This window comes from Tachyglossus aculeatus, chromosome 1 (genome assembly GCF_015852505.1).
Source record: "Tachyglossus aculeatus isolate mTacAcu1 chromosome 1, mTacAcu1.pri, whole genome shotgun sequence".
Lineage (NCBI taxonomy): Eukaryota > Metazoa > Chordata > Mammalia > Monotremata > Tachyglossidae > Tachyglossus > Tachyglossus aculeatus.
Window position 1 is genome coordinate 169,098,868 of NC_052066.1, and position 19,016 is coordinate 169,117,883.

The 19,016-nt window shown below is 49.3% G+C and overlaps 1 protein-coding gene across 1 annotated transcript in view; it reads left to right on the forward strand.

Annotated features, from left to right (window-relative positions):
- ALKBH1 (alkB homolog 1, histone H2A dioxygenase) overlaps positions 1–17,673 on the forward strand; it is a 27,116-nt gene extending 9,443 nt beyond the window's left edge. Inside the window, exons 2-6 of the mRNA XM_038762816.1 lie at positions 4,490–4,598; positions 6,464–6,626; positions 13,146–13,236; positions 14,368–14,561; positions 16,316–17,673. Of these exons, the coding sequence (XP_038618744.1) occupies positions 4,490–4,598; positions 6,464–6,626; positions 13,146–13,236; positions 14,368–14,561; positions 16,316–16,745 (987 nt within the window). The 3' untranslated portion in view covers positions 16,746–17,673. The remainder of the gene's footprint in view (positions 1–4,489; positions 4,599–6,463; positions 6,627–13,145; positions 13,237–14,367; positions 14,562–16,315) is intronic.
- Positions 17,674–19,016: the final 1,343 nt, after the last annotated feature.

Consider the following 19,016-nt stretch of genomic DNA (forward strand, 5'->3'; position numbering starts at 1 on the left):
TCTGTTCCACATGGGGCTCACAGTCTGAGAACAGGTACTGAAACCCCATTTCGCGGTTAAGGAAACTGAGGCACAGAGAAGTTAAGTGACGTGCCCATGGTCACACACCGGGCAAGTGCTTTGCACATAGTAAGCGCTTAATAAATGCCATTATTATTATTATTACTATTAAGTAGCAGAGCCGGGGTTAGAACCCAGGTCCTCTGTCTCCCGTGCCCGGGTTTTATCCACTACACCACCCTGCTTCAATTTTTAGTACAGTATATCCATGATTTATTAATTTACATTAATGTCTGTCTCTCCTCCTCATTTTGGCCAGGGAACCTGTTTACCAACTCTGTATTGTACTCTCCCGAGCATTTAATACAGTAAGCGCTCAATAAATGGAATTGATTGATTATAGTGTTGGGCACATAATAAAGGCTTAACAAATAGCGCAAGCATTTAGGCTTCACCCATCATCTTTTAGGGAAACAGAGAAGCCACCCCCGTCATTTATTGAGTTAGTTCCTCCTTGGGCCCAAATCAGCTGGGATCCTAATTTCCTCCAGCACAATCCCTAGGATTCTCAGACAGATTCTCGAGCTTCCAGGGGGAACTCAGGGCGCTTGGAGAGTCCAAGCTAGCCGGGGCTGGACACCTAATTGCAGGTACCAGCCAGTTGCTGGGCTATGTCTTGTGACCCAATTGGTTATGCTATTCGTTAAGTTCATTCTTTGTCGTATTTATTGAGCGCTTACTGAGTGCAGAGCACCGTACTAAGCGCTTGGGAAGTACAAGTTGGCAACATATAGAGACGGTCCCTACCCAACAGCGGGCTCACAGTCTGGGAGTACTTACTATGCGCTAGGCACCGTCCCAAGCGCTGGGGTGGATACAAGCAAGCCGCACGTGGGGCTCGCAGTCTCAATCCCCGTTTTGCAGATGAGGTAAGTGAGGCACAGAGAAGCTAAGTGACTTGCCCAGTGCTACACAGCAGGCACATGACAGAGTCAGGATTAGAGCCCGTGACCTTCTGACTCCCAAGGCCTGTGCTCTATCCACTGGGGTTCCTCCTCTAGACTATAAACTCGTTGTGGGCAGGGAGTGTGTCTATCACATTGTTGTGTTGTACTCACCCAAGCGCTTAGTACAGTGCCCTACAAGCAGTAAGCGCTCAATAAATACGGTGGATTGATTGGAGCTCTGGGGAGAAGACGGGTGCATGCACCTCCCTCGGAGTAAAAAGAGCAGTGATTATTTTCCAGGCTTTTTCACAGTTTTTAATAATAATACTGATGGCATTTATTAAGCGCTTACTATGTGCAGAGCACTGTTCTAAGCACTGGGGAGGTACGAGGTGATCAGTTTGTCCCATGTGGGCCTCACAATCGTGATCCCCATTTTACAGATGAGGTAACTGAGGCCCAGAGAAGTGAAGTGACTTGCCCAAAGTCACACAGCTGACAATTGGCGAAGCCGGGATTTGAACCCATGACCTCTGACTCCAAAGCCCGGGCTCTTTCCACTGAGCCACGCTGCTTCTCTAAGCACTTACTACGTGCCGGGCACTGTATTAAGTGTTGCATTAACTCCTAGCCAGTCACGTTGGATACGGTCCGTGTCCCAGATGGGGCTCATGGTCTTAATCCCCACTTTGCAGATGAGGTAACTGAGGCACCGAGAAGTGAAGCAACTTGCCCATGGTCACACAGCAGAAGAGTGGCGGAGCCGGGGTTGGAATCCAGGTCCTTCTGCTTCCCAGGCCAGTGCGGTATCCACGAGGCTACTTTCTGGATGAGCCAATCAATCAATCAATCGTATTTATTGAGCGCTTACTATGTGCAGAGCACTGTACTAAGCGCTTGGGAAGTACAAATTGGCATCACATAGAGACAGTCCCTACCCGATAGTGGGCTCACAGTCTAAAAGGGGGAGACAGAGAACAGAACCAAACATACCAACAAAATAAAATAAGTAGGATAGAAATGTACAAGTAAAATAAATAAATAAATAAACAGAGTAATAAATAAGTACAACCATATATACATATATACAGGTGCTGTGGGGAAGGGAAGGAGGTAAGACGGGGATGGAGAGGGGGACGAGGGGGAGAGGAAAGAAGGGGTTCAGTCTGGGAAGGCCTCCTGGAGGAGGTGAGCTCTCAGCAGGGCCTTGAAGGGAGGAAGAGAGCTAGCTTGGCGGATGGGCAGAGGGAGGGCATTCCAGGCCCGGGGGGTGACGTGGGCCGGGGGTCGACGGCGGGACAGGCGAGAACGAGGTACGGTGAGGAGATTAGCGGCAGAGGAGCAGAGGGTGCGGGGTGGGCTGCAGAAGGAGAGAAGGGAGGTGAGGTAGGAGGGGGCGAGGTGATGGACAGCCTTGAAGCCCAGGGTGAGGAGTTTCTGCCTGATGCGCAGATTGATCGGTAGCCATTGGAGGTTTTTGAGGAGGGGAGTAATATGTCCAGAGCGTTTCTGGACAAAGATAATCTGGGCAGCAGCATTCAGTATGGATTGAAGTGGAGAGAGACACGAGGATGGGAGATGAGAGAGAAGGCTAGTGCAGTAGTCCAGACGGGATAAGATGAGAGCTTGAATTAGCAGGGTAGCGGTTTGGATGGAGAGGAAAGGGCGGATCTTGGCAATGTTGCGGAGCTGAGACCGGCAGGTTTTGGTGACGGCTTGGATGTGAGGGGTGAATGAGAGAGCGGAGTCGAGGATGACACCAAGGTTGCGGGCTTGTGAGACGGGAAGGATGGTAGTGCCGTCAACAGGGATGGGAAAGTCAGGGAGAGGACAAGGTTTGGGAGGGAAGACAAGGAGCTCAGTCTTCGACATGTTGAGCTTTAGGTGGCGGGCGGACATCCAGATGGAGATGTCCTGAAGGCAGGAGGAGATGCGAGCCTGGAGGGAGGGGGAGAGAGCAGGGGCAGAGATGGAGATCTGGGTGTCATCAGCGTAGAGATGATAGTTGAAGCCGTGGGAGCGAATGAGGTCACCAAGGGAGTGAGTGTAGATTGAGAACAGAAGGGGACCAAGCACTGAACCTTGGGGAACCCCCACAGTAAGAGGATGGGAGGGGGAGGAGGAGCCTGCAAAAGAGACTGAGAAAGAACGACCGGAGAGATAAGAGGAGAACCAGGAGAGGACGGAGTCTGTGAAGCCAAGGTCAGATAACGTGTTGAGGAGAAGGGGGTGGTCCACAGTGTCAAAGGCAGCTGAGAGGCAGATGAGACAGAGCCAGTGATCTGTCTCATCAGAGAAGCAGCGTGGCTCAGTGGAAGAGCCTCGGCTTTGGAGTCAGAGGTCCTGGGTTCAAATCCCGGCTCTGCCAATTGTCAGCTGTGTGACTTCGGGCAAAGTCACTTAACTTCTCTGGGCCTCAGTTACCTCATCTGTAAAATTGGGATTAAGACTGCGAGCCCCCCTTGGGACAACCTGATCACCTTGTAACCTCTCCTGCGCTTAGAACAGTGCTTTGCACATAGTAAGCGCTTGATAAATGCCATCATCATTATTATTATTATTATTATTATCTGGAGATACAGGTTCCGATGTCCGTTCTACCTCCAGCCTTGAGCTAGTCTTTAGCCTTTCAGTGTCTCAGTTTCCTCACCTGTAAAATGGGAAATGGCTCTCACCTCTGAGGCTGCGAGCCCCTGGTGCAACTGGGACTGAGTCTTTTAGTTTGTTTTTATGATAACTGTTAAGCGCTTATTGTGTGCCGGGCACCCTACTAAGCACTGGGGTTGAGCCAAGCTAATCAATCAATCAATCGTATTTATTGAGCACTTACTGTGCGCAGAGCACTGTACTAAGCGCTTGGGAAGTACAAGTTGGCAACATATAGAGACAGTCCCTACCCAACAATGGGCTCACAGTCTAAAAGGGGGAGACAGAGAATAAAACCAAACATACTAACAAAATAAAATAAATAGAATAGATGTGTACAAATAAAATAAATAAATAAATAGAGTAATAGTAATAATCAGGTTGGACACGGTTCCTGTCCCACGTGGGGCTCTTAATCTCTGTTTTATAGATGAGGTAACTGAGGCCCAGAGAAGCCATTGCTCTGCATTGCTCTGCACACAGTAAGCGCTCAATAAATACGATTGAATGAATGAATCGGTCCCGCAGCCGACAGGTGGTGGAGCCGAGATTAGAACCCAGGTCCTTCTGATTCCCAGGCTCTCTCCACTAGGCCATGCAGGTTCTGAAATGGTTATCTTGTATCTACTCCAGCGCCTAGCACATTCTAAGGGTTTAATTCTATTTATTTTATTTTGTTAATATGTTCGGTTTTGTTCTCCGTCTCCCCCTTCGAGGCTGTGAGCCCACTGTTGGGTAGGGACCGTCTCTATATGTTGCCAACTTGGACTTCCCAAGCACTTAGTCCAGTGCTCTGCACACAGTAAGCGCTCAATAAATACGATTGATTGATTGATTGATTGATTGATTTAATACGTACCCCAATTAACCCGACTTTCCTTTTCCCCCCCCGCCAGGTTTTCAAGTCTCGGCTAAGCGAATCGTTGGTCAGCGAGCAAGATGCCCATCGAGCAGGCCTGCAGCCAGTCAGTCAGTGGCAAGCCTATGGCCTGGAAGGCTACCCGGGTCCGTACCACTTTACCTGCCTCCGAAAGACAACTTCGGGGAGGGGCTCATTCTAGACCGTCAGTACTTATTGAGCAATTACGGCGTGCAGAGCACTGTACTAAACCCTTGGGAGAGCACAGTGCAGTAATAAACAGGCCCATTCCCTGCCTACAGCGAGAGTCACTTGTCGAAGTAGTGTGGACTGATCTTCCAGCGTTAGCGTAGTTTAGAGATTACAGGTAGCGGCCGTGGGCCGTGCTTTTGGTGCAGATAATAATAATAATTAATAATTTTGGGATTTGTTAAGCACTTACTATGTGCAAAGCACTGTTCTAAGCGCTGGGAAGGACACAAGGTGATCAGGTTGTCCCATGTGGGGCTCACAATCTTAATCTTGATGGATGCAGACGCAGCAGAAAAGACTTTCCTTTGGGTTTTTTTGTTGTTGTTTTTTTAAATGTATCCGTTAAGCGCTGGGGTAGATACAAGTTAATCAGGTTGGACACAGTCCATGTCCCCCGTGGGGCTCACAGACTTCATTCCCCGTTTTACAGATGAGAGAATAGAGGCACAGACTAATAAAGTGACTTGCCCGAGGTCACACAGCAGAAATGTGGCAGAGACTAAAAGGCAGAAGTCCCCAACGGTCTCGTCCACGTTAGGCGTTTGTCATGTGCGTTTTGAGGCCTGCTCTGTTTCAAATTCTGACTCTCTTGCTCTTTGTTTTGAAAGGGTACTTGTTAAGCATTCAGTCGTATTTATTGAGCACTTACCGTGTGCAAACCACTGTACTAAGCACTTACTATATGCCAAGCACTGGAGTAGATACAAGATAATTAGGCTGGACGCAGTACCTACCCTACACGGGGCTTGCTGTCTAAGTGGGAGGTAGTAGGATTTAATCCCCATCATACAAATGAAGTAACTGAGGCTTACAGCAAAGTGACCTGTCGTGATCGCATAGCAGGCATTGAACAGAGTCCAAGAACTCCCTCCCCGTACACATCTCTGTCTTCACAGATCTACTGAAATCACATCTCCAGGAAGCCTTCCTGGACTAACCTCTCATCCCCCCCACTCCGCCCCCGATCAATTTTCCTTCTTGACCACCTGTCTCATGTATTTGTCCCAACCCCTTAGCATATACATGTATATCCTTATATTTGTTGGCTTTCCTGACCTGTAGTGTATTTTAAGTCATTCTACCCCTCTAGACTGTAAACTCCATGACAGCAAGAATTGTGTCTATGAACTGTATTTCTTTTTTTTCTTTTTTTGGGGGTGGTATTTGTTAAGCGCTTACTATATGCCAGGCACCGTACTAAGCACATGGCTCAGTGGAAAGAGCCCGGGCTTTGGAGTCAGAGGTCATGGGTTTGAATCCCGGCTCTACCGCAAGTCTGCTGTGTAACCTTGGGCAAGTCACTTAACTTCTCTGAGCCTCAGTTACCTCATCTGTAAAAATGGGGATTAAGACTGTGAGCCCCATGTGGGACAACTTGATCACACTGTATCCCCCCCAGCGCTTAGAACAGTGCTTTGCATATAGTAAGCGCTTAACAAATGCCATCATTATTATTATTATTATATATGATAATCCTGTTGGACCCCATCCCTGTCCCACAAAGGGCTCACAGTTTTAATTCCCATTTTGTAGGTGAGTTAACCGAGGCTCATAGAAATTGTGACTTGCCCCAAATCATGTCTTGCCCAAGATCATGAAGCAAGCAGGTGGCAGAGCCAAGATCAGACCCCGTGTCCTTGTGCTTTCTCATACGTTTAGTATAGCGTCCTGCACAAAATACGCGCTTGACTGATTGAGCTGCCAGTTATGGCAGAACATTTTTGCCTTTTAATACCTTTCTTTTCTCTGACTTGGATAGGGTTCATCTTTATCCCCAACCCCTTCCTCCCCGGTTACCAGCGGCATTGGGTGAAGCAGTGCCTGAAGCTGTATTCCCAGAAGCCTAACGTGTGTAACCTGGACCAGCACCTGTCTGCCCAAGAGACTGGAAATGTGTGGGCACAGAGCCAGGAGCACTTGAGGTAAATTTGCCCCCTCACTGCAAACTCTTCAGGGCCATCCTCTCCGCTGCTGGGTCATTATCAGTAGTATTTAGCGACCACCCACTTTGGGCAGAGTAATAATAATGGTATTTAAGCGCTTACTGCTGTTCTAAGCGCTGGGGTAGATACAAAGTAATCAGGTTGTCCCACCTGGGCTTACAATCTTAATCCCCATTTTACAGATCAGGCAACTGAGGCACAGAGAAGTTAAGTGACTTGCCCAAAGTCACACAGCCGATAAGTGGCGGAGCTGGGATTAGAACCCACGACCTCCGACTTCCAAGCCCGGGCTCTTTCCACTAAGCCACGCTGCTTCTCTAGACAAGAACTGGTCCCCGAAGGGGCTTTCAGTCCCACAGGGGAAATCAAGTAAAGCAAGCACACCATTAGGTGAATAGTGCAGGACTGTAAATAATAGAAATCTATAATATCATCATCATCATCATCAATCGTATTTATTGAGCGCTTACTATGTGCAGAGCACTGTACTAAGCGCTTGGGAAGTACAAATTGGCAACATATAGAGACAGTCCCTACCCAACAGTGGGCTCACAGTCTAAAAGGGGTGCCTTTAGGCTCACAAAGGTAAGAACTGAGAGGACTAGAATGTGTATTTATTCAGTGGAATTTATTAAGCATTTACTCTGTGCTGGGCTATGTACTGAGCATTTGGGAGAGTACCATAGAGTTGGTAGGCATGATCCCTGCCCTGGAAGAACTTTCAGTCCAGCGAGGGAGACAGACACGAAGATAATTTCCACCTGTATATATGTATATATGTTTGTACATATGTGTTACTCTATTTATTTTACTTGTACCTATCTATTCTATTTATTTTATTTTGTTAGTATGTTTGGCTTTGTTCTCTGTCTCCCCCTTTTAGACTGTGAGCCCACTGTTGGGTAGGGACTGTCTCTATATGTTGCCAACTTGTACTTCCCAAGCGCTTAGTCCAGTGCTCTGCACACAGTAAGCGCTCAATAAATATGATTGATGATGATGATGATGATAATTTCAGGCAGGAGAAGCAACAGAGTGAAGGGATTTGGACGCAAGGGCTTAGTATGAAGTGCTGGAACTGAGCGTGGGAAAGGGAGGAAGGGGAGAGGGAAGCAGTAGCCTGCCAAGATGTCAGGCAGAAAATAGCATTTCGGTAAAGGTTCAAGAAAGAGGGGCGTGGCTCGGTGAGGCGGAAAAGAGAAATCCCGTGCAGGAGTTTCAAAGGGGAATGTTACATGAGGGTGGTGGTGATATGGAGGTCTGTCTAGGAGAAGGGGCCTGTGGGAGCGCAGGCAGAGACGAGGGGAAAAGCGGGCAGCTAGAAATGCGGGAACAACTGGGCAGAAGGTGGAGGAAGAGAGGAATCTGCTCCCCTAGGGAGAAAGGAAGAGGCAGAGAGAGATGAGCCTGGAGGAGTTCGTTTAGTCACGTGTATTGAACGTCTGCTGTGTGCAGAGCAACCTTAAGAGTCCAGACTCGATTAAGTGCTTGGGAGCCGACAGTACAAAGTCAAAGACTGGGTTGCTGTCCGACGGGAGTCGAGCGTCCAATGGGGGTGATGGGCAGACACAAATTCGATACGCACAGTCGGGACAGCAGAAAACTCCAGTTGGGTAACAGCTCAAGGAAGCGAGAGGTGAAGAAATCGGCGGATAAACCCGTCAGCGTCGGGTGTGGGGATTGGACGGGACTGGCGAGGCGGGAGTCCGTTGGGGGGCACCTCGTGGAGAAGGCCTTTTTTCAAGAGAGCTTCGAAGGTGGAGCATGAGGTTTCCGTAGCGTAGCAGCGTGATCGGCTAACACGCGAAAGGTCTCCAGGTCAAACACTTTTTTAGGTCTAGATTTCGTCAACACACGTAACTTCGCAAACCTTGAAACTGAATGTAAAGAGGAGGGAGGGGGGTGAGCTGTCAGTCAGCGGTGCAAGAAGTGGGAGGAAGATTCAGTTAGAAGGCTAGCTTGGGGCCGGCTTAGAGTGCAAACCGGCGGGTCGGCCGGTGTCGGGAGTGGATGGACAGGAAGGAGGGAGCTAGTGGAGAGTCAGTCGTATTTATTGAGCACTTACTGAGTGCAGAGCATTGTGCTAAGTGCTAGGGGACAGTACGCCATTATATTAAACAGGCACATTCCCTGCCCACCATGAGCTTACAGTCCAGAGAGGGAGGCAGACATTAATAAAAAATGATTTATTTATCATTAATTGTTTATGACCAACGGGCGTCTGCTGGTTTTGGAGAGATGGAGTCTCATTGTGGGAGGGTTTGAGGATGCTCATAGCCCTGGAGGGAAAGTGACAAATTTATCCTCTCGCCGGTTTCCTCCCACTGTTGCTTTCCTTATGCCAAAAGCATTTAAACCACCCCTTTCTGAAGCCAGTTGCCCAAGTTCCACTGTAGCCTCCATCATCAGGCATTAGGTGAACTCTCTCCTGTCAGCTTCAGCCCTTTTCCTCTTCGCTTTTCGCTTGCTCTCCTCTCTCGGCACGTGCCTTTGGGGCAAGCCCGTGACCGATGCTGTAACATCGCAGGCCACTCTCCCCCTTCGTACTCCACTCGCTATAAGACCAGTGTCCCCTGGTGAAAAGAGGAACCGTTTCGGAGGTCACCGACCTCATTGGCCTAAAATCCATCCCTTTCTCCTGCTCCACCCTCTTCGCTGACAATTTTGTTGCCCCTTCACTGTCCCCTCAATAACTGCAGTTTCCTCCATTGCAGACGAGCAACGGAGCTGGGATTAGAACCCAAGTCCTTCTGATTCCCAGGCCTGGGCTGTAGTCACTAGGCCGTGCTCCTTCTCAGAGCAGATGTGTGAACTCCATCTGAGGTTTGGCGGCCTGAAATATCATCGCTTACTGCAAGTGATAAGATTCATTATTCCCCTCTGGAATTCAACTCCATCACAAGCCCAGCTGCACCTTCCCAGGACTGCTCTTTTTAATCCTCCCGCTCCTGCTAAATCAGACGTTTGTCTGGCATCTTTCCTCCAAAGAGATCCCCAGGTGCCTTTCCAATTAAATTGGCAAAATCCCGAGCTCTCAGCTGTCTCTGGAGTGATAAAGTAGTTTAACACAGCAGCACAGTAATAAAAAATCCCATAGGGTATTGAAACCCTCCGACTGTATCGTTGGGCATGGCGTGTGTCTGTTTATATATTGTACTCTCCCAAGCACTTAGTACAGTGCTTTGCACACAGTAAGCACTCAATAAATATGATTGAATGAATGAAACAACTAGGTGGTCTAAAGGTGTAGCCGGCTAGACTTTGGCCACCCTGATGATAATGTTATGAAGGGAAATAAAGGGTGGCCCTTTTTTAAACAGGCCCCGCCTAACAAGCCATAAGCCATCCATTCGCGTAGACTTCAGGTTCACAGTGCAGCCAAAATCAGAGCTTGCAATTTTTACCATTCGCCATATATTTAATCTGGGAATTAGATATATATATATATTTTTTCCCCTTCCAGTACAAGGATGTCATACTCCCTCTTTGTAATTCTCCTCCATAGGAAGTAGCAGCGGGTGAGCATACTGGAGACTCAGCACCCTGGTGGGAAGTACCGTGGCCAAGTGGAAAAAAAGCACAGCCTTGGGAGTCCCAGGACCTGTGTTCTAATCCTGGCTCTGCCACTTGCTTGCTGTGTGACGCTGGGCAAGTCACTTAGCTTCTCTGTGTCTCAGTTTCCTCACCAGTAAAATGGGGATTCAGTACCTGTTCTCCCACCTACTTAGACCATGAGCCCCGTGAGGGGCAGGAACTGTGTCCATCCTGATTAACTCATGTCTACCCCAGCGCTTAGAGCGGTGCTTAACAGATAGAAATTTACATTTCATTTGAAAATGAAAATGACTAAATCGTTAAATTAGGCCATCTCTGAGAGGGAGCCAAGTGTCAGCCAGGCAGCGGGAGTTTCCAGCAGCTTCCAAGGTGTCGGTGTGTCCCTCCCACACTCACAGCGGGAGGAGAAAGCGTTCTGGTAGCCGGGCTGTCCAGCTGTCAGGCAGTGCGGAGGTAGAAATTAAAGAGGGGCGCCCAGAAGTAAGATTTCCACTCGGTCGCCTCATCATGTCTTGCCTACGGCCAAGGGACAGCTACTCTGGCTTGTAAAATGGCACAGATCCCTTGAAGTCACCTCTTAATAATAATTATAACAGTAATAATGCGTGGTATGTGTTAAGCGCTTTCTGTGTATCTGGCACTGTACTAGCGCTGGGGTAGATACAAGATAATTGGGCTGGACACAGTCCCTGTCCCACATGGGGCTCGCAGTCTTAATCCCCATTTTACAGGTGAGGGAACTGAGGCACAGAGGAAGCAAAGTGACTCACCCAAGGTTTCACAGCAGACATGAGGGTTAGAACCCAGGTCATCTGACCCCAGGCCCGTGCTTTTTCCTCTAAGCCTCGCCGCTACTCCCCGACTGAGCAGTTTCCTACGGGAGCTGCGCTAGTCGTTGCAGTGGTGATTGAATTGGGTGCTTTTGAAAATAAGGGTCTGATGACCCCAGTTTGTCAGGCATGGCACAGGCAAGGGCTGGGAAAGTTTTCCACATACACATCCTCCAGGGCAGATTCCCGCTGTTGCTGCTTTCTTCCGAGCTCTAACTGTACCATAGTCACATGGTTTCCTCCCAAATTGGGGGTCGGGGGTGGTGGGCTGGGGTGAAACTAATGCCATTATCTGTGGGACCCATCAGCCCCACTGCCCCCCCATGAATGGGGAGTCGGAGGTATACCTGCTTAGACTGTAAGCTCATTGCGGGCAGGGAAGGTGTCTGATTATTGCTATATCATACTCTCCCAAGCGCTTAGTACAGTGCTCTGCACACAGTAAGCACTCAGCAAATGCGATTGACGGACGGACGTGTGCAGCACAGTGGGTGGTTCAGGCAGATGAGGTGTATGGAGCTGGCCCCGGTTGCAACGAAGGAAAATGACGCTGGTATCGTCTGTTTCCCAGAGTAATTGCAACTTCATTTCCACCGGGAATGGTCGTTGGTGGAGAAAGCTAGTTTGGAAATCTGGAAAACCTTTTCTCTTTCCCCTAAATAGCTGTCTCTTGTCTGAAAAGCCACCCTTACTGTGAGTATCAATCAATCAATCATATTTATTGAGCGCTAGATAACAGATCTTACTATCCACAGTATTCATTTTAGAATCTTTATGGTGCCAGATAACAGATCTTACTATACACAGTATTCATTTTAAAATCTTTATGGTGTCCTTGGGTGTCCACCACCTTTGCATTCTCCAAAGGCAAATGAAAAAGCTGACGGTGTTCTTTCACTTTCAAATCTACCACTCATTTCACTGGCTACTTATTATCCCCAACATCAGCTTCCCCTCCCACAAAGTACCCCCATAAGACTTGGTGTTTCCCCTCTTTTTTTCTAGTTAACAAAAATTTCAAGAGTTGAAACTTTTTATGAAGGTACTTGTTTGGATTTGTAACTAATTCATATATTTAAAATGTTGATACTTAACAGTATAACTGACATGTATATGTTTAAATTTATACTGGTTTTAGGGCCTAGAAGAACAGCTGAAGTTAAACAGCAATGGTTTGCACTTTCTGTTCTGCCATATGTGGAACTGTTGACCATCTCTATTTTAGAAGAACCTCTCCCCAAATTTCTTAGATGCTTAATCGAGTGGACACATAGGGCACATAGATCCAGTAAACGTACTACTGTTTACCATTGAATTGACTAGCTAGAAATTAACCAAAAGAAGGGGGAAAAAAGGATAAGCCGCAGAATTTACCGGGTCTCCCCTTCAAGAAAGCAATTGCCGAATTGTCAGGTAGGCTAGACCAGGTACAGTTGCAGAAAGGACACCTTGCATTTTTTTTTTCCCCAGAAGGCTTCTAAGATTTGACTCCGAGGAGGTCTGAAACCAAATCAAGTCCATGGACCCTTGTGAGCTAGATCGCAATTATCCACGTATCCTTATGTGCACAGGGAAAAAGACCGTCAACTGGTAAATTTTGCTTCGGCACAATATTTCACCAGAGGTGTCTTTCCCAACCAGGCATTCCAGCGAGCCATCACCATTGCAAAAGTGGCGATAGCGATGCTTAATAGCAAAGTCACCCGGCAAATCAAAATGGAACATTCACTATTCACCAAGTCACCACTCACGTAGAGCACCCTTGGTTGCATTTGTTATAAATGATCAAGGCTGTTTTCCTGGCCTAGCTTTTGTTGTTATTGAGAAGCCCTGGAGACTCATCCTTTTCTTTAGAGTCTCTTCAGCAGAGTGCTTAGCGTTGGGGATTAGGAATCAGAAATGATGGGAGCCATTTTCCGGCTCTGCTACTGAACTGCTATTGAATCTTGGCCAAATCATTGCCTCTGTGCCCTAGTTTCCCCATCTGCAAAACTGATAATGGGGCTTGCCAAGGATAAAGGGAAAAGAGCACGCGGTGGGTCTCAGATTAAAGGTGCTTCGCAACATGCAGTCGCCACCTGAAATGAAAATCTTTCTGTTGACTTATTTTCAGGACTAAAGACGTGAACAAACGGGAGCCTCGGAGTTTGCTGGAGAAACTGCGCTGGGTCACCCTGGGTTACCACTACAACTGGGACAGTAAGGTACTGAGATTTCTCTGGCCAGAGGTCTTTATCGCTGCATAGTTGTCCTAAGACCATGAGCCCCAAGTGGGTCCTGATTATCTTGTATTTACCCCAGAGCTTAGTACAGTGCCTAGCACATAGTAAGTGCTTCACAAATGCCGTTGAAAAAAAGAACTTGCCATTCTCACGAGCCACGTCCTGCCCATAGCCTGGGACTCCCTCCCCCTCCTTGTACGCCACACCACTACTCTCCTCACCTTCAAAGCCTTACTAAGGTCATATCTCCTCCAGGAGGCCTTCCCCGATTAAACCCTCTTTTCCCCGGCTCCCTCTCCCTGCCCTGTCATCTGTACACTTGGATCTGTGACCTTTAGGCATTTGATATTCACCCCAACCCCACAGCACTTCTACACCTTTAAATTATATATTTTGAGTTACTAGTGTCCATCTCCCCCTCTGTCTCCCCGCCTGTTATGGGCAGGGAACGGGACGGCTAATTCTGTTGTACTCTCCTAAGCGCTTAGTATAGTGCTCTGCACTTCGGTTGAATGACTGATTTTTCGGTAGCCACAGTTAGAGACAGTGGTCCCCGTCTCATCCAGTTCCCGGGCTAACAGTTAGCGGACCCCTCACTGTTGAAGCTCCCCCCACCCCGAAACCTTTTTCGGAAGGCCAAGAAACCAAGGCCAAACTTGGCGGGATGTTTTAGTTGCTTTTAGCCTCTTTGGACCCAAAAAAATCCCCCTTGGCTACGAATGGAGTAGGGTGATATTGGTGGGGCACTTGCTGTGATGATGTAAATGTGCTCCGGAACGACACAGGAGGCTAGATAGAGAGAGGCAGCATGGTCTAGTGGAAAGAGCAGGGGCCTGGGCAACAGGGAACCTGAGTTTTAATCCCAGTTCTACCACGTTTCCTCACCTGTAAAATGAGGCTGAAATACCCATTCTCTCTTCTTATACTTTGAGCTCCGTGTGAGACAGGGAACGTGTCTGACCTGGTTATCTCATATGTACCCCAAAGCTTAGTAAAGCGTCCACCTCAACAACCAGCGCCGGGACCAAATTAAAAATGGCATCAGCTCTGCCTGCGTTCCGTTTTCTGAGATGGCGTCATGTGTATGTATCGTGCCCTTTTTCTCCTCCAAAGGAATACTCCGCCGATCACTGCAGCCCCTTCCCTTCGGACCTGGCGTTCCTCTCGGAGCAAGTGGCGGCCGCGTGTGGTTTTCGGGACTTCCGAGCCGAAGCGGGAATCCTGAATTACTATCGCTTAGACTCTACTCTGGGGATCCACGTGGACAGATCGGAGCTCGATCACTCCAGACCTCTCCTGTCGTTCAGGTATCCCAAAGCATTCATTCATTCAGTCAGTCGTATTTATTGAGCGCTTACTGTGTGCAGAGTACTGTACCAAGTGCTTGGGAAGTAACAAGTTGGCAACAAATAGAGACGGTCCCTACCCAACAATCAGTCAATCAATCAATCGTATTTATTGAGCGCTTACTGTGTGCAGAGCACTGGACTAAGCGCTTGGGAAGTACAAGTTGGCAACATATAGAGACAGTCCCTACCCAACAGTGGGCTCACAGTCTAGAAGGGGGAGACGGACAACAAAACCAAATGTACTAACAAAATAAAATAAATAGAACAGATATGTACAAGTAAAATAAATAAATAGAGTAATAATAAATAAATAAATAGAGTAATAATAAATAAATAGAGTAATAATAAATGAATAAATAGGGGTCAAAGTTGTCAGAACAAATAGAATTAAAGCTAAATGCACATCATTAACAAAATAAATAGAATAGTAAATATGTACAAGTTACTGGGTGGATTTAGGGTTCTGGGTGGATTTAGAGGGATTCGGCGGGTGGGGCACCGTATCGCATTGCTTCCGGTCCACGTTAGCAGGGCAGCACAATTTCTGTCGGATGTCGGAAAGGCGGAGTGACTTGCTGTGACTAGAGGCCTCTGAAGCGGTCACGAGCGAAGTGAAATGAGTTTGTCTCGGCTTCAGGAGGTGGACCGTACAATCAGCCACCTGTGTAGAAGAGGCAGTGGAGGGGGTGACCCGATGGGGCCAAGAATCGAAGCGGTCGGGAAACCGCCTGTCCGAATTGACGGGATATTCAGATGTATCTGTGGTAGGAGCCTGGCGGAGAAAGGAGGTGTGGAATTGAGATCCGGGGTAGCGACAGAGATCGGAAACGAATTCAAGTAGAACCCGATCACGGCACTCCTCAAAGGACCAAGAAACTCACACTCTCTGCACACAGTAAGCGCTCAATAAGTACGATTGATTGATTGATTGATTAATTGATTGCTCCATGTAGTACAAATGGAGACCGCCACCTAAAACTACAAAACTTCCTGTCTCTCTCCAGCTCATATTCTCACTAGAATTTTAGCTCTTGAGATTGTTTATTGTAGTAAGTTTGCTGCAACAGAGTGAGAGAGAAGTGAACCACCTCTCCACACACACGCCCTCGCACACATCACGAGTTGCAGCGAGCGTGCATATAGACCTCTTAGAACCCCCTTCTCCCCAGCACACAAATGCACATGCAGAGATCAGCCTCTCCTGTTGGCCCATCTCCCGACAAGCTGCTGTGTTTCAAACTAGGCAAGGCGGAGGGCACCATCGCCCCGCCGTCCCCCAGCCCTGTGACAACACGGCAAATGGCCCGATCGGAGGTGGCAAGCATTGGCCAAGGCCGGGAGAGTGTCCGTCTAGGTGTGCAGCTGGCCCACGGGGCCTCTCGATCAGAGTCGAACGATGTGAGCGGCGCTCGCGTCGTGGCCATTTAAGAGGAGCTCGGTGCTCCGGTACAATGCTGGAACCCCGATGAACGACTTTGCGTCTTCGGGGGACCTTGCCAGGACTAAACTGTGCGTGCTGCTCTCGCTAAGGTGATCGTTTAAGCAAGGATGGACATTAGAACTAAATTATACTCTGTTTTTTTTTCTAAGTTCCCTTGTCCTTGGCCAGGGCTGTACTGATAGCGACGATTCAAATTTCGGCCTCTGCGACGAGGCTTTCTCTCATTGCTCTCTTTCTCTCTTTCTGTCTGTCGCATGATTTTTTTTTCTAGCTTCGGGCAATCCGCCATCTTCCTACTGGGTGGGCTGAAGAGGGACGAAGCCCCCACCGCCATGTTCGTGCACAGCGGGGATATCATGGTCATGTCGGGTTTCAGCCGCCTGTTGAACCACGCCGTGCCCCGGGTCCTTCCCAACCTTGAGGGCACGGTCTTGCCCCGCTGCTTGGACGGTCCGCTCCCAGAAGCCCTCCCGGCAGGGTCAGTGGCAGAGCCCTGCTCAGAGGATGACTGGCAGGTCTGCGCCAGTTACCTACGGACTTCCCGCGTCAACGTGACCGTCCGCCAAGTGCTGGCTGCCGGCCGGGCCTTCCCGGCGGGGTCCCGGCGGGACGCGGGGGCGGTCCACCCCGGGGAGGCGTCTTGCCGCCTGGACGACGAAAGCGGCCAGGCCAAACGACCCAAGCGGGCCATCGACGGCTGAGGTCCGCCGGCCGCGACCGTGCCCACCCGGAAGGAGCCCGGCGGCCTTTCACCTGGCAGAGGCCAACGGCTGGAAGAGGGGAAGGAAGGGAGAGACGCGAGACCCAGCGGGGGCGTCGGATCGGTCTCATCGCCAGCGCGGGTCAGCGGGCGGGAGGTCCGGCCCGCTTCCTCTCCGGCTCCCCTCCGTTCTGCTCGCCGGCACCTAAGGTGGGATGCAGGTAAAGGTCTTTATTTTACAAGGCTGTCTAAAGCCCCTCGCGGTCTGCACTCTGCCTATCCCTCCGTGAACGACAACGGCGATGGTAGTGATACTGACAGGAGTGATAATGGTATTTGTTTCGAGCTCTCCGTGGTGCCGAGCCCCGGGGTAGGTCTTTGGGGGCGGACGTGATCCCTATCCCACGTGGGGCTCACAGCCTTTTGTGGTACACACGCGCTGGTGGGCCTGTGCAATTTGAAATACCTCAGGTTTTGATGCCAATCGGTTGGAAGCAGATTCCCTTTCTCCCCCCGCCGCCACCCTTTTATCTGGTGATGAAATAATCTCCCCTCGTCCCCGAGTGCACTCCGTGACCATCACTCAAACCCCTCTGGAGGCCTCGCCGGGACCATTTAAAAAAGAGGAGCACATGCCCCGAGACCGGGAAACTGTAAACCGCTTCCTCTGAAACCTAATTTAATAAGCGGCCGTCTTCCTCCTCTCCCCCTCCTCCTCGCTCTCTCCCCCGAAGGTGAATATTTTTAAACCAAGTCAAGAAATCGACAGCTCTTTTTCCACATCCCCTCTAAGACTCCCCTCCCCATTGGCTTTTTAATGCAATTTTAATCGTCGGCCCGAAACGCCAAGTCCCAGGGGTATTCTGTCACTGTTTTCCTCATGAATAAACTCACTCTGTTTTAAATTAAAGATCAGTATCTGTCTTGGAGGGCTTGTGTGTCTGGGATTCTTTTTTTTTTTTCCTTTTCTTTTTATCTGTTGAGTTATTTTGCCATATCGTTTGTGCTTCTGGAGCCTTCCGGCCGTCTTCTCCCATTGACTGCCTGGCAGGTGGCCCTTACCCCCAGGATTCTGTCTGCCTGTCGGTCCACTGGGTCGTACTTGGGGGAGAGACAGCCCAAGACTGCAAAAACCAGCAGGTCCTCTTCCTCAAATCTCCTCCAGCTTCCTGTGAGTCCTGGGGCATGCCCCTTGCCCTCCCCGGCCTCCGTCTGTAAACCGAAGGAGTCCTCCGTTTGCCGCCCGCTCTTTGGGCTGTGGTGGTGGTGAGTCAGGTCGCACTCAGGGAGGAAACGTTTGATTGTGGTTTTATCTATTGCAGAGTCCTGGAAGTCTCCCGGCCTTAGCGGCCCGCCATTTGGGCCCCAGCCTGGCTCTTTGAGAAATAGCCTTTCCTCCCCTCCGTCATTGCCCCCAGCCCTTCCCCGACTTTAGGACCTGTTGAAGTCTGCTGTTTTTTTTTTTAAATGGTCTCTGTTAAGCTGTTACTATGTGCCAGGCACTGGGGTAGATACAAGCTAATCGGGTTGGACACGGTCCCTGTCCCACATGGGGCTCTCACAGTCTTAATCCCCATTTTACAGATGCGGAAACTGAGGCCCAGAGAAGTGAAGTGACTGGCCCGCGGTCACTCAGCAGACAAGTGGCAGAGCTGGGATGAGAACCCAGACCCTTCTGACCCCCCGGGCCCATGCTGCTTCTTCGCTTTCCAATTTCTAGCTGACTTCTGAGTCTTTGGAGTTGGTGTACTCTGTTTACGATTGAGGAATAAGTGATCAACAGAGTCCCTACTCTCCCCACCCCCCCTTTAAATAATAGCTGGTTTGAATCCCAGGGCCCGCTGAGCCCATTTCTCGGCACCTAGGGGTGAGCCTGGCCCCAACTAGAAAGGTCTACAGGCGCAGATTTCTGTTCTCCTTCCTTGACGATTAGACATCCTTTTCCTACTCTGACTTGGGTGGAAGCCAACGAAAAAGCAGCAGCCTTAGGAGACAGCACCGAGGAATGGTGATGATCAGAGGGAAGGAATGGCCGTTGAGATCATTAGCGGAGATTCCTGATGGGTGTAATGTTCCCCAGTCACTGACCTCCCTGCCCCTCCCCACGCCCCCCACCCCCTCCACCACTCCATTCACTTGGCTCCTCTACTTCCTAGAAACGTTTTTGGCTAGAGGACCACCTGATGAGTTTTGAGAAGCTTCAGAGAGCGGTGCATACAGAAATGTGTTTTCATAACCTGTCAATAGAGTTGTTACGGCATTTATTCTATAA